The following is a 10,409-nucleotide window of genomic DNA, read 5'->3' as shown; positions in this document are numbered from 1 at the left end:
TGCTTCTATGGAGACCAAGAAGAGGGCTCTATATTCTTTATCCTCACCATCAAATCAAGTTGTGAAGAGGATTGTTTCTTCTACATCTGATGGTTGTGCTTTCTGGGTACCTAGGGGTGCCATTGTTTTGGAGATGAAACTCCCAACAAAGGCGAAAATGTTATGGCACCAAATATTTGGTCACAATGATGAGAAGGGTCTAAAAACCTTGAAAAATGAATGCCTTGTAGAGGGGATTAATTATTGTAATCTCAAGTTCAATTTCTACAAACACTGCATCTATGGTAAATAAAATCATGTTCAGTTTTACTCTAGTTCTCACAAATCTTTTGGTTTGTTGGACTTGATACATTCTGATGTTTTTGGTCTTGTTAATGTTCCTTCAATTTTAAATTCATTGTATTTCATTTCATTCATTGATGACTACAATAGAAGGACATTTGTTTATTTTCTCATCAGTAAATTTGAAGTCTTTAATCAGTTTAAGGAGTTTAAGGCTCTTATTGATAATTAGACTAGTAGAAAGATTAAGTGTTTGAGGACTGACAATGGTGGTGAGTTTTGCTTGATATATTTTGATAGGTTTTGTAAGGACCATGGGATTGAGAGTAATAAGACAACTCCATACAATGAAAGGTAAAGAAAATCTAGTTTGCAAGTTGAAAAAGTCTTTGTATTGTTTGAAACAATCTCCTAGGATGTGGTACCAAAAGTTTGATACCTATGTGTTGAGTTTGGGATTTCAAAGGTTTAAATCTGATCACTGTGTTTACTTCAAAATTGATATGCATTATATGTGGATGATATGTTACTATTTGGGAATGATTATTTGATTTCTGACTTGAAGTCTCAGTTGTCAACATAGTTTGAGATCAAATATTTAAGTGTGGCTAGGTACATTATGGGAATGGAGATTAGAAGAGATAGATATAATATAAAGCTTTGGTTAAGCCAAAGTAAGTATGTGAATTCTATGTTGGAGATATTCAACATGACAACTTGTAGATCCATGATAGTTTTGATTGCATTGGGAACAAAATTATCCGTGGAGGATTGTCCAAAATATCCTTTTGAGGTGGAAGACATAGGAAGTGTACCATGTATGAGTGCGGTTGGTAGTCTCATGTATGCTATGGTATGTACATGACTAAACATTTCCCAAGCATGTGGGAGTCCCGAGTCGATATATGGCTAATCCTGGATAGGTGCATTGGGACATAGTTAAGAGAGTGATTAGATATTTGAGGGGTACTTTTCAGTATTCCTTGTGCTATCATGGTTATCCTATTGGACCTCAATATCCTGTAAGTATTTGTGGATATGTAGATTTAGATTGAGTAGGTGACATTGGCAGCAAAAGATCCACCGGTGGTTATGTCTTTACTATGAATGGTGGTGTTGTTGGTTGAATGAGTGAGCGACAAGCTATAGTCACTCTGTCCACAACAAAAGTAGAGTATATGACAACTACTCATGCTTGTAAGGAAGCCATTTGTCTTAGACGGTTGTATTCAGATATTGGGTTTGATACAGGATTGATTACTATTAGTTGTGATAGTCAGAGTTTGATTTTCTTAGCAAAGAATCTGACTTTCCATGCCAAAACAAAGCACATTGATGTTCAATTTCATTTTGTTTGAGATATGGTAGAGGATGGGAAGGTAAAATTGGAGAAGGTTGACACTTTGACGAATGTTGTAGATGCATTGATGAAACTAGTGAGCACAAAGAACTTCAAATGGTGTTCCAGTTCTATGGGCCTCTTGGTCCCTTGCAATTGATCTATGGTCTATTTGAAAGGTCTTCAACAAGTGGGAGAATCTTGGGATTAAGGTGTCTCAACCTTTGCATTTATTTATTTATTATTTGCTTAAAAATGTCTAGTCATCTAGTGGGACCCACAGGCTTGGTGGCATCCTACTTGGCAATGATGGTATGACACATATGTTGCACTTGTGGAGGTAGGCATCCCACTTTGAGGATCTTGACAAGTGTCAACCTATGATAAAATGGACAAGTGGTAGGATATATCTTTTGCATGGAGAATGTGGGTGCCCAAGTTGAATTATGATGAGTTGTAAGAGAACATGATAATATTAGTCATTTATGATGGATTCTCTTACACCTGCAAGTGTTGGGAGTTACAATCATTGTAAGATGCGTAGGAGCATTTGTCATACCTTGAAATTGTAAATTTTGGGTGCCCCAACTTAGGAGGTTTGAATGGGGAGTCATGTAATGCCTGCCAAGAATACCATAGATAAACTAACCATCTAATTAGAAAAACTTAGAGATTTTTTTTTTAATATAACCACAACACATAAAGCTTGAAGTATATACATACATTAAGTTAAAATGATTATATTTCCTTAATTGCACAAGCAGAAGTAACTTTTAGCATTTAAATTTCATTACCTAGGGTAAGTCAATGCCATCACTTAGATACACGCTAATGAAGTTATGAGCTACATTATTTATCATTATTACATATTTTACTCTACTTAAACTAATGTCCATTTCTTTCCACATAACATATAAAATTACTCATTTAAACCATTGATTATTTATCATGAGATGCAACACATCTAACATAAATGTTTGTCTTAATACACCAAATATCAAATGTTCCTAAGTAATTATTCCTAACACATAAGATATCCATACAACCCTAACTTATAGCTGACACAATTTCTATATAAAAGAAATCACATAAACCACCATTATATTCCAAGGTACTTCTCTTTCTAAGTTACAATATCCAAATACATTATCCACTACAAATAGAATATCATGTTTCTCCAATTACATGAATAAATCCAAATTACATATTACAATGATATTTCGTGAACATAAAGATTACATAACATCTCCTCCATGAATCCATAGTACAAGAACTGAGAAGATGTAGAAGCTTCCATCACACACACAAACCACCAACGAGAAATCCTAATGGAAGAAGGCATCAAACCACTTGACCATGTGGAACCAAAAAGGTCCACCCCTTGTGCTTTGGATAATGAAATAAGGCCCCACACACACTCTAGACCTAGGCCGACACCTACTCAACCATGGGAACTTAAATACACACATAAACATTAACATATTGAAAGACTCAACAACATAAGACATAGACTTAATCTCAAAACGTAGACTCACCACAAGCTTCATAAAACACAAAGGCTAAGGTCCTAGGACACACATAGGGGAAAGTGTCATCACATGACATCAACAAGGGTTTCCCTGGTAGTCTCTCACTAGACCTTGACACTCAAGTGACACCCATGTAGAACCAACGCATCCTTTCATGAAGACAAAGAAGATCGGTCATGCTATCATGCCTTCCCATACTCATCCTGAGCCTAAACTAGCACTCTAGGCCATAAGCGAGGCACAACTTATCTTATTAATGTGAAAGACTACCCAACCCACATTAATTAAGGTTATCACTGATTAAGATAAACTTCCAATGAGATTCCCTGGCAACCACTTAAGGCCCCGACACCCACTTAGAAGCCACTCCCCCTATCATGCTCCTAAAACCTAGGGTTCCAACAAAACATAAAGATCTCATAAAATCCACATGAAACTTATCACATAGGTTCCAAATCAAAATATGAATCACAATATTACATCTGAATCACATCAATTCCAAATCCAATTCCAATTCCCCAAACATAATCACATATGTATAACCATCAAGCTTTAATGATCTAACACTTATAAAAGATAGGATATTACCCATAATAATCACAATTAGAAAATCTAACCATTGAAAAGAAACACAACATAAAGTCAAAGAACCTATACAAGCCTCTGGTTCAACCTAGCACGACTCAAACTCCAAAAATTAAGTCAAAAATGAAAAAAACCACATAATTGTGCATTTGCCAATTCTTTTAGTGCATATGTTAATTCTTTTAGTGCATATGCTAATTCTTTTAGCACATTTGTTAATCTTTGAGCACATACACAACCCATAATGGTGCATCCACAATATGGAACGACACATTCACCACATCTTATGGTGCATTTGCCAATTCTTTTAGCGCATTTGTTAAAAGACTAAAATAAGACTCGGGGACAAAGTAAAATGAATTGAATAACTTAAGAAAACCTCTAGACTCAAAAACCGACTCGAACCTGATAAAGAAAGGGGTGTTTTATCACCTAGAAGCCTAACTTGACAATCATAGAATGGAAACACGATCCACAAGACCTCCATCACAAGTTCAAACTCCAAGAAAAATGAAAAAACCAAAACTCCTTCATTCAATCAACATAATATAAAATGGATACATAGAGTTTTTCCAGAGCAATTAGAACATCGAATACACAACTAAAGATAATCTTTATCCATCAGAGCAATACACACAAATAACAAATAAACAAAACACCAAGGCAAAAGCGCATATATAATCCAGAATTTTCAAAGAAAACATGCAAATGAATATCAAGCAATCTTTCTTTCAAAAACAAAGATACATAAAAGAAATAGAGGTATATCAAATCAGTAACCTAGAATAAAGTAGACAAAATATTTGAAAAGGAAGGAGATTCCGCACGATCAATCAATCCATAGAGATGAACAATCTTCTTCAACACATGTACCGCAACAAAGAACCCAAGAAGCTCTTCAAGCCACACACAAGCATGCACATATAATCTCCCTTAAATCCAAAATCCAAAAAATAGCCTTGAATCCAACATGTAGACCTTCAACATAACTTTTTACAATTTCCCCATTTTGAAAACTAGAGCCACCAAAACTATTCCCGTGAAAACTCTTTGAGAAAACTTGAAAACTTCAAAAACTCCCTAAAACTAAAAATCTTCCAAAATCAAATACCATCCTTTTCCCAAAACACTGAAGAATAAAAAATAGAAACTTCCCATGCAAACCCCAAAAATCACTTTACATTTGAATGTAAGAAAATAAATAAATACTAATTACTAATTATATTTCTAAAATATCCATCAAATATGAATTTAACCATAAATAATTAAAAACAAACAATTAAATAATTAAATAACATAAACTCATAAAATAACATTTATATCATATAATAACACAAAATGAATACATAAATAAATATATATATTACATAACATTAATTATTAATTACACAAAAAGGCTATGCAATAATACTAATAATTAATCACCTCAACATTAAAGAAGCATTCCAACACAAGGATAAAATAAAATACCATATGACACCTAAGAACTGACAGGACACCAACTAGGTTTTAGAATATGATGAGACCCTATGCCACCACCGATCAACTGCCATTGGGATAGAGACACACTTAGACCTGTGAAAGGTGGAGTCGATGCCTAGTACCTGCATCCTGCATAACACCAAACGTCTGTGTACAACATATACATAAACAAAGAGTAAACAAACAAGTGAAAGAGAATCACAACATTACACCCTGCTCATAAAAGAGTGATATGATATGGTCCCTTTCACGTCCACAATAATAAGATAACATGGCAACACACAACGTCCTCAGTAACATCATCACATCTAATATAACATAATATGGGTTAGCACATGTTAAACAACATAATAAATTAATGTTGATGTACATAAAAATATCCAAACATATACCTCAATATCATCATAGTTCTAAGCATAGCATCATCCATCATAAAAACATAATGTATCAGAAATCACCATAGAGTATCATAACATATAAGAGTCTAGACAAGTCCATAAGCATCTATCAAATGCATCAAAAGGAAAGTGTGTAAAGGAGGGACACTACAAGTCATTTGGAGATGTACATGTGTCGTTTGCATGCTTTTTGGTGGCCGAAAAATAGGGTTAAATGCTTTGCACGACCCCATCTTGTAACTTCATCTTGTATTGTAAGAATTTGTTTACTGGAATATGGGGTTTTTCACCTGCAAGGTTTTCCCCATGGTATATCTTGTGTTCATTGTGTTTATCTTCATGTATGCTTATTATCTACTTGTGAATGTGTTTCTTATTCTGTAATAAAAGATTTGTAAATAAAATTTGCACTATCTCCCCCACTAGATTAGTGTTAGGAAGTGTTTTTCGCACCTAAGCTTCCTTTCACATGGAACCTAAGAAAATTTGCACTATCTCCCCCACTAGATTAGTGTTAGGAAGTGTTTTCCGCACCTAAGCTTCCTTTCACATGGAACCTACAGACTGCTGCTTTGAGATGTAAAAGAATCCCAAGTTCTTCCATTCTATGCCAAAGCTTATCCCTAGGGATTGTGCCTAAAGCCTTTTTGAAACCAACAAAACATTAAAAGGCTTCTTCCTTTTTCTCCCAAACCTTTTCAATGATGCGCTTCAAAGTAATACTAAAATGTTTAGATCTGAAACCAGCTTACCCTTTTACCATTTATCTTTTCTTCCCCATTGCTAATTCTGCTTTCTCTCATAAAGAGAGATTTTTTTTTAAATAATAACATTTTTGTGTCGACCCATAAAGACAGATTTTTTATTTTATTTTTATATTGATCAACTGCCTTCAAATTACAAAACATTTATTATTTGACTCTGGAAAAGCTCGTTTTATAAATCGAAGCTCGTTTTATAAATCGAGCAGGCAGCGGATTGTCACATCCTCTTCTATATCTCTAATTTTGCAGAGATTTAAGCGAGCATTGCTGCGCATTTGTATTTAGCGGGGAATGGGGAGAAAATCGGAGAAAATGGCGGAGGTGGGGGCGCCATTGTCTAAATTTGGGGTTTTAGTGGCACAGTTAAATTCCATTGTTGCCTCTGCGCGACAGCAAGCGCCCGATCCTTTACTCTGCTTCGATCTTCTCTCAGATCTTGTATCCACCATTGAAGATGAACCCAAGGTAAGCTGTTGAAAAAATTGAATATTCTTAATTACACAGATAATTCAATTATGTTTAGCCTAAGTAATGGGCCGCTTCACAATCACTATTGTGTTATTTTTTATTTTTCTTTATTCAGAAATGCATCTTATTCTACTTTGAGCAACAGATAAATTAAATCAATCTTGTAAAGGGGTCACGTAAGATAGCTCTCGCCAAAAATGCTAGCAAAGCTCACATATGTACCTTTAATTAATTTGAGCTATGAAAAAAATCAGGTTAAAGCAGTAAAACGATAGAAAGGGATGTTGATACCTACTTTGACAGAATTGAAAATCTTTAACAGAGTTCGTCAAACTATGCCTGCGGGACAGAGCAAGTAAATTAATGAAACGTGGGCGATTTTTGAGCGAGTTACTGGAGCATTTGGAAGCTTTCCTCAGGAAGACAAGCTTTCGGAGCACTTTTTAAATCCTTAAAATATGCTATGACCTTGTTAAAAGAAAATTGAGAACTGGATGTAAGTATTTTTTAGTGAGGGCACCTTAAGTTTGTTTAGCCTGATATGTCACAGGACTCGGTGAACATTTTGTTTTGCGCAGTGATGCGAGACTGGGGGGACGAACTTTTGTTTGATTCTCACTTACATGGGACTCTAAACCTTAGTTTTTGAATTTGGTTTGTCCGTAAGGAACATCTATAGTCTCAATCACTAGAGCATGGCCAACGGACAAAGTCTGATCTAATTTTACTTTAGAGGAAATATACTGATATACTAATTTGTCTGTGAAGTGATGATACGTTAGAAATATGTTACATAGGAAAAAAATGCGACTTTTTTTTAGGAAGTCTTAAGCATAAATTTTAACAAATTCGTTGAAGAGTAAGTCATTGGTAATTCTTGTTATAGATTCTAGACATGTTAATCATAGAAATAAGTCTAGGAAGTAAAAATCGAACGAAGAAATAAGTGAAGAATGCTATTAGCAGAAAATATTAAGAAATTATGAAACCTCACTAGAAAAATCGGAGTGCAGGAGAGTATCAAAGAAACGATCATGTAGATATTAAATTAGACAGAGAATTGGCTATGCAAATTAATATGGGGGCCTTGTAACTTTAAAAGAATGCTCGAATAGCACAAACCAAACTCTTGTGGTAGTTTCTAATCTCCGTTTCTATGTGCTAGTTTTCTAGGGACTTATTCCAATCCATGAATTATGACCTGTTGACAATGGAGACCTAGCTGAAAATCTGCCACTGTCAGTCCAAAAATCTGCAGACTATTTCAAACAATGAAGAAAACTAGAGAAGAGAACTTGGGCATTTTTTTAATACAGATATGAATTTCTCTCTTTATAATCAACTTGTGAATTTTTGTCTCTGTACTTGTCCAAATTTAATGATTGGGCAATAGTGCGACTGTGTTACCTGTGAGAGCTACCTGATTAATTTTGGTTTAAGTTTATGTCTCTGCATCAGTTGATTCATTATCGTTTCTAAATTATTTAATAGCCCTTTCATCCCTAGAAATTCTCTTTGTGATCCCCATATTTGTGTTTATATTCTTGTTAGCAATTTTTTTGGTCATTGGAACCCTCTGCTGATTATGTGGTTACACGCCTAATGAACAACAATAGAAAGTGCACTAGATGCCGGAAAATTGCCATGAAGTGGTGGATTCACTTTTATGTTTGAGAGTGTCAGTTCGGGTTTTATGTACTTTTGAATTGAAAGTAAAAAGGGCAATAAAGGGTACAAAGTGAAAAAGGGAAAAATAAAGGAAAGAGACTAAACACAAAGGACCATTTGGATAACCGAGGAAATGTATAGAGAAAGGAGTGAAGTGCTCCCCAAATGAAAATGGAAATGGTTGATTGATGCACATGCAACGAAAGGTACAGAAACCCTCAAAAAAACTCTTTGCTGTTCTTAACTGCACATAGATACAATGCTCTTCGTCAAATCCAAAAACACAAAGTCAAACAAGATTTGATTAAAAAATACATGCAAAGTAATGGCACACGAACAAGATCTATTCTCAATTACAAGCTGCACAGGGGATTTTGAAAGAGAGACAAGCATCTGTCATTGCTGAAAAATGTTTGATTCCCATTACATTAACAGTTCATCATTTACAAGAAAAACTTCAAGGAAAAAAACTGTGTTTAAAGTTGCAGCCTTCTTCTAATTCAAAGTGCAGAACCCATTACATTAAAATTCCCCCATTTATTAATTACATTTATTGCTCAAGTAGTTGAATAACCACTCCTAACCCTAATTCCAACATTAATCTTGTTCTAACTTCACATTCGCTTGACTCCTTTACAAACTTTACATACACACTTGACATGTAATCCCTTCTCATGGCATAAGACACTTTACACATAAAGTAATTAGCTCTAAAAGAGTCTAAATGTGTAAACTAGATGAACACTTGAATATGAGACCTACATAACACCAAATGAAAAACATACAGTACTGATCCATTGTCTTGAACGCTTCCATGCAGCCTTGACCACATTGACATGACATTGAAACCATGAGACTCTTTTGATGATGCAAGACCGTAGAATTTAAACACAAGGCCAACCAGCAAGCCTTACCCATTGGGCAATAGAGCCCACAATCTTGTCAATTGACTCTTTGGTGCAAAAGAAGTAACATCATATGTTCAATCCAAAAGGAACCTCAATTGTTTTGAGAAGTTGCAATTTTTGTGTGTCCTCCATGTTTGAAAAACAGGGGCGATAATTGTGGCTTTATCTTTGGACCATGCTGCATACTTGTGGTGAGAAGAACCTTAATAATATTTAATCGCTCACAATTGAAGCAATTTGATTTTGAATTTTATTTCTTGTAATGTGCCCCATGTCTTGTAATGCCCAATGATGAGAATTTACCCGATGCAGATCCCTCTAAACTATGACTTGCAAATATGACAAAACCAGGTTTTACTCCTCCCCGAATTTTTCCTTGTCGTTGTCTAGGATTGTCACAAATTGGGGAAGAGGGTTTCCAGAATTGAAAGGGTCCTTTGCATAATTTTTCAAGATGGCCAAAGGTAACTCAAATGGGTTATGTGGCTGTTCTCCTTCACCTACAACATTCACACATTTTGATGAACCCTTAGTTGAGGTTGAAACTCTTAACATATCTTTCTTCGTACTATCACTACTAGTGCCCATGTTGTATAGTGTGTTATTTTTACTACTTTCAGATTAATATAAACTCAGAAATCAGAATTTAGTTTGATTAGCTGAAAGATTTAGAGATTTCTAGATTTAGGCATGACATAGAAATGAACAAAGAAATAAGAACAACACATGGTTACCTTGGGAAAACCTCCTAGGAGGAAAAACCCAGCCAGAAAAAATCCTCAGATCTGATTATGAATTATATTCATATAACAGTTACAACACTTATCTTAGGTTCTTGAAGATGTCTGAAGTGTTTGCTCTTAGGGCTGATGGAATCAACCACAGGTCTGCACTTTCATGTATATCAGGTCTGCTCCTTCAACACACCAATCATCACTCAGACTCAAGACCTAGATCTACACTCTTGATGTGTCTTAGATCTGCAC

At 35.0% G+C, this 10,409-nt stretch overlaps 1 protein-coding gene across 5 annotated transcripts in view; it reads left to right on the top strand.

Moving 5' to 3' along the window:
* The first annotated feature begins 6,531 nt into the window (after window positions 1-6,531).
* LOC131039422 (protein SWEETIE) overlaps window positions 6,532-10,409 on the top strand; it is a 326,474-nt gene continuing 322,596 nt past the window's right edge. For 4 of the 5 annotated variants that reach the window (XM_057972184.2, XM_057972183.2, XM_057972181.2 and 1 more), the window contains exon 1: window positions 6,533-6,844. In XM_057972184.2, coding sequence (XP_057828167.2) covers window positions 6,671-6,844 — 174 coding nt within the window. In that variant the 5' untranslated portion in view covers window positions 6,533-6,670. Of the gene's footprint in view, window positions 6,845-10,409 lie in introns of all 5 variants that reach the window. The other variant, XM_057972185.2, reaches the window with a different exon arrangement.

Source organism: Cryptomeria japonica, chromosome 10, assembly GCF_030272615.1.
Source record: "Cryptomeria japonica chromosome 10, Sugi_1.0, whole genome shotgun sequence".
NCBI classification, from domain to species: domain Eukaryota; kingdom Viridiplantae; phylum Streptophyta; class Pinopsida; order Cupressales; family Cupressaceae; genus Cryptomeria; species Cryptomeria japonica.
Note: the sequence above shows the minus strand (reverse complement) of the source record. Positions and strands in the feature narration are given on the sequence as shown.